The 3,276-nt window shown below is 33.3% G+C and overlaps 1 protein-coding gene across 1 annotated transcript; it reads left to right on the top strand.

Annotated features, from left to right (window-relative positions):
• Positions 1-1,100: 1,100 nt before the first annotated feature.
• Positions 1,101-2,057, top strand: LOC109676609 (olfactory receptor 10AG1-like). The gene has a single exon (XM_020152942.2). It carries the CDS (start codon positions 1,101-1,103, stop codon positions 2,055-2,057), a length of 957 nt encoding a protein of 318 aa, XP_020008531.2.
• The last annotated feature ends 1,219 nt before the right edge of the window (positions 2,058-3,276 follow it).

Consider the following 3,276-nt stretch of genomic DNA (forward strand, 5'->3'; position numbering starts at 1 on the left):
AGTGAGTACTTGAATACAGTAAAATTGAGCAGGATTTCAGAGATCAGTGGGAGAGTTCTGCCATTTGTGCCATTATTCTTCATAAATATTTAAAAATCAATTACCTATATTGGCATCAGACCAGTTATTGGAATAGAAAACTGAGAGAGAATTTGAAGGATTTTTTTCTCCTCCTGAAGTGTATTTTTTTCCATATTAATAAAAATAACAAAATGCTTCTGTCATATAATAAGATTTGACAAAGTCTCATATTAGCTATAACTTTGTTAAGTAATTGTATGACACTTAAAATAACACTGTGTCATTTCTCTCTATAGAGTTGTACATATGAAATACCATATATGAAGCCCATCTGACTTAACCACTATTTCCTAAGATCTGTAAAGACAGAAACTGAGCCTTTATATGTTATTTTATTATTAATATCCTTAGTAGTTAACATCCTGTATGGTCCGATAAACTACAAGGTTTATGTTGATTGCTGCTTTATTATACAATCTAATATACCTGGATTCATTTTTTAAATTGTTTCTGTTGTTTTTTTAAAAGGATGACTTACAGAAGAAAAACCATGTATTTATATATGTATGTATGCAGGTATATATGCATGTGTGTATTTATACATAAGAAGGATTACATAGTGTTTGGAGAAGATATAAAATGAGAAAATAATTGCCAAAATATGAAATGAAGGAGAAAAAGAAAAACAGAAGGATTTTAAAAATAGCAAAAAATGATGTTAGACCTTGTATTAGATCTTATTTTATAGAACAGAATATCTTAAGCCTAAACTCTGACATATTTTGCTCTTATTTCATTTTATCTGCTGTGCTGTGTTGTATTGTCACATACCCATACCCTTACTGCTAGTAACAAGAAAATATTGTCATGTTTCTCTCTCTTTTTATGTCCTAGAAATTTGGGATATTGGATTTGAAATGTACCACTAAAAATGTAAAAACAGCAAAAGAAATGTGATTTTTTTTCTAATTGGACATCTATGCTTATCAGAGAACTTGACCCCATCAACAGGTCCCATTTTGCAGTTCAACCCAGTGGACCATAGTGACTTCTAAATCTTGAAATCTTATTGTTCATAGATGGAATTTACAGGACAAAATCCTCCACAGAGGAATCACACGACCCTGGTGGAATTCATTTTACTTGGCTTTTCTGATGTTCCTAATTTGCAAAGATTTCTTTTTGGGGTGTTTTTGGTAATCTACATAATTATTCTGGTAGGAAATAGCCTCATTATCATAATAACCAAGGTTGATCCTTCATTCCAGATACACATGTACTTTTTCCTTGGAAACTTTTCTTTTCTGGAAGTATGTTATGTGTCAGTCACTGTTCCCAGATTATTACAAGATCTCTGTAGACAAGATAGAAATATTTCCTTTCTGGCCTGTGCTACTCAAATGTATTTCTTTTTGGTTTTGGGAGCCACCGAGTGTTTCATTCTGACTGCAATGGCGTGTGACAGGTACGTTGCCATTTGCAACCCATTACTCTATCCTCTCATCGTGAACAGTAGTCTATGTACTCAACTGGCAGCTGGCTGTTGGACAAGTGGAGTTCCTGTGCACATAGGGTTCACTTATTTCATCTTCTCTCTACCTTTCTGTGGATCTAACCAGTTGAACCACTTTTTCTGTGACATACCTGCAGTCCTCACACTAGCCTGTGGGGACACTTTTATGATTGAGATGTTAATTTATGTGATTGCTCTTCTAGTTGTCACTATCCCTTTTTTGATGATACTTGGATCTTATGTGAAAATAGTCTTAACTGTTTTGAAACTTCCATCTGCAACTGGGCGAGCCAAGTCCTTCTCCACCTGTTCTTCCCACCTCATGGTTGTGGCTATATTCTTTGGATCTGGCATCATTACTTATGTGAGACCAAAGTCCAGTCATTCAGCAAAAACAGATAAATTACTTTCTCTCTTTTATACCATTGTAACTCCAATGTTTAATCCCCTGATATATTGTTTGAGAAACAAAGATGTTATGGTGGCATTGAAAAGATTTCTTCTGAAATGGATTGCATTATGACAAAAACAATGACTATAAAATTTGGTTTTTATTTGTCATATTCCTATGAATTAATTTTGCTTTTTATTCAATATGTTTAGAAGTTTTAATATGCTTCTTTTTTTTTCCTGTACTGGGGCTTGAACTCAGGGCCTTCAACTGGCACCACTTCACCAGCCCCATTTGTATGAAGGGTATTTTGAGATAGGATCTCACAAACTATTTGCCCTGTCTGGATTTGAACCACAATCCCCCTGATCTCTGCATCCTAAGTAGCTAGAATTACAGGCATAAACCACAGTGCCTGGCATTATTCTTAATTAATATTCTCATATTTTTGTGCTTTTTACAAAATATTTAATTTTGGAGTGCAAACTCAGCACCTTGATAAGGCAGGTTAATGCTTCACCATTGAGCTATATCTCTAAACCCTCAGCCTTGCACTTATTTTTGAGTAGACTAATCTTAAACATTAATATTTTCTTATAGGTATAAAAACAAACACATGTGGAACTCAATCCAAGATACTGAAATATCTGAAATAAAATACTAGCATCATCAAAGAAATCATTGTTCCTATTAAAATATTTAAAATCCAGATAGTAACTAGATTTTACATTTCACAATAAGATTATCCATTTTTTTATCTTCATTGGCCAACATGTTATCTAGAAAATAACACAATTTAATTAACTTTCTTAGATTTATTAGGCAGACTTATCAATCAAACAATTGACAAGTTTCTGCACAATTGTAAACCTCCCTTAAAGAAATGTGCTTTTTATTGAGACACAATAGTTATATCTACTTATGGAGTCCATTATGATAACATGATACATGTATCTAGTGTGCAACAAACAAACAAGGTAATAAATATTTCCATCTCTTTAAATATTAATCATTTTATATGTGGGAATTTTTCTACTCTTTTGATCTAGTAATTTTGAAATATGTTATAGATTGTTTTAACCTACTTTTTTACACATAGCAAAAAACATGCCAGAGAAATTCTCTCTGCAGGTAGCTCTGATGAGAGAAGGACAGGGCTTATCTGAAAACCTAATGGTTTCTTTTCATTTAGTAAGGAAGAATATGAGATATTCCAGGGCATGACCAAAGCCAAGTCCATAATGAAGAATGGATTCAGGAAGATTAAATTGTGAGGACCATGTCTGCCCCACAAGAGTGTATTCTCCTGGGGCACAAAGAGAACAAGTTTGTTTTAAAGATTTCCCTGTCT

Source organism: Castor canadensis, chromosome 1, assembly GCF_047511655.1.
Source record: "Castor canadensis chromosome 1, mCasCan1.hap1v2, whole genome shotgun sequence".
NCBI classification, from domain to species: Eukaryota; Metazoa; Chordata; class Mammalia; order Rodentia; family Castoridae; genus Castor; species Castor canadensis.

Coding starts and splice junctions, on each gene's coding strand:
- LOC109676609 (XM_020152942.2), top strand. CDS start 1,101: ATGGAATTTACAGGACAAAATCCTCCACAGAGGAATCACACGACCCTG.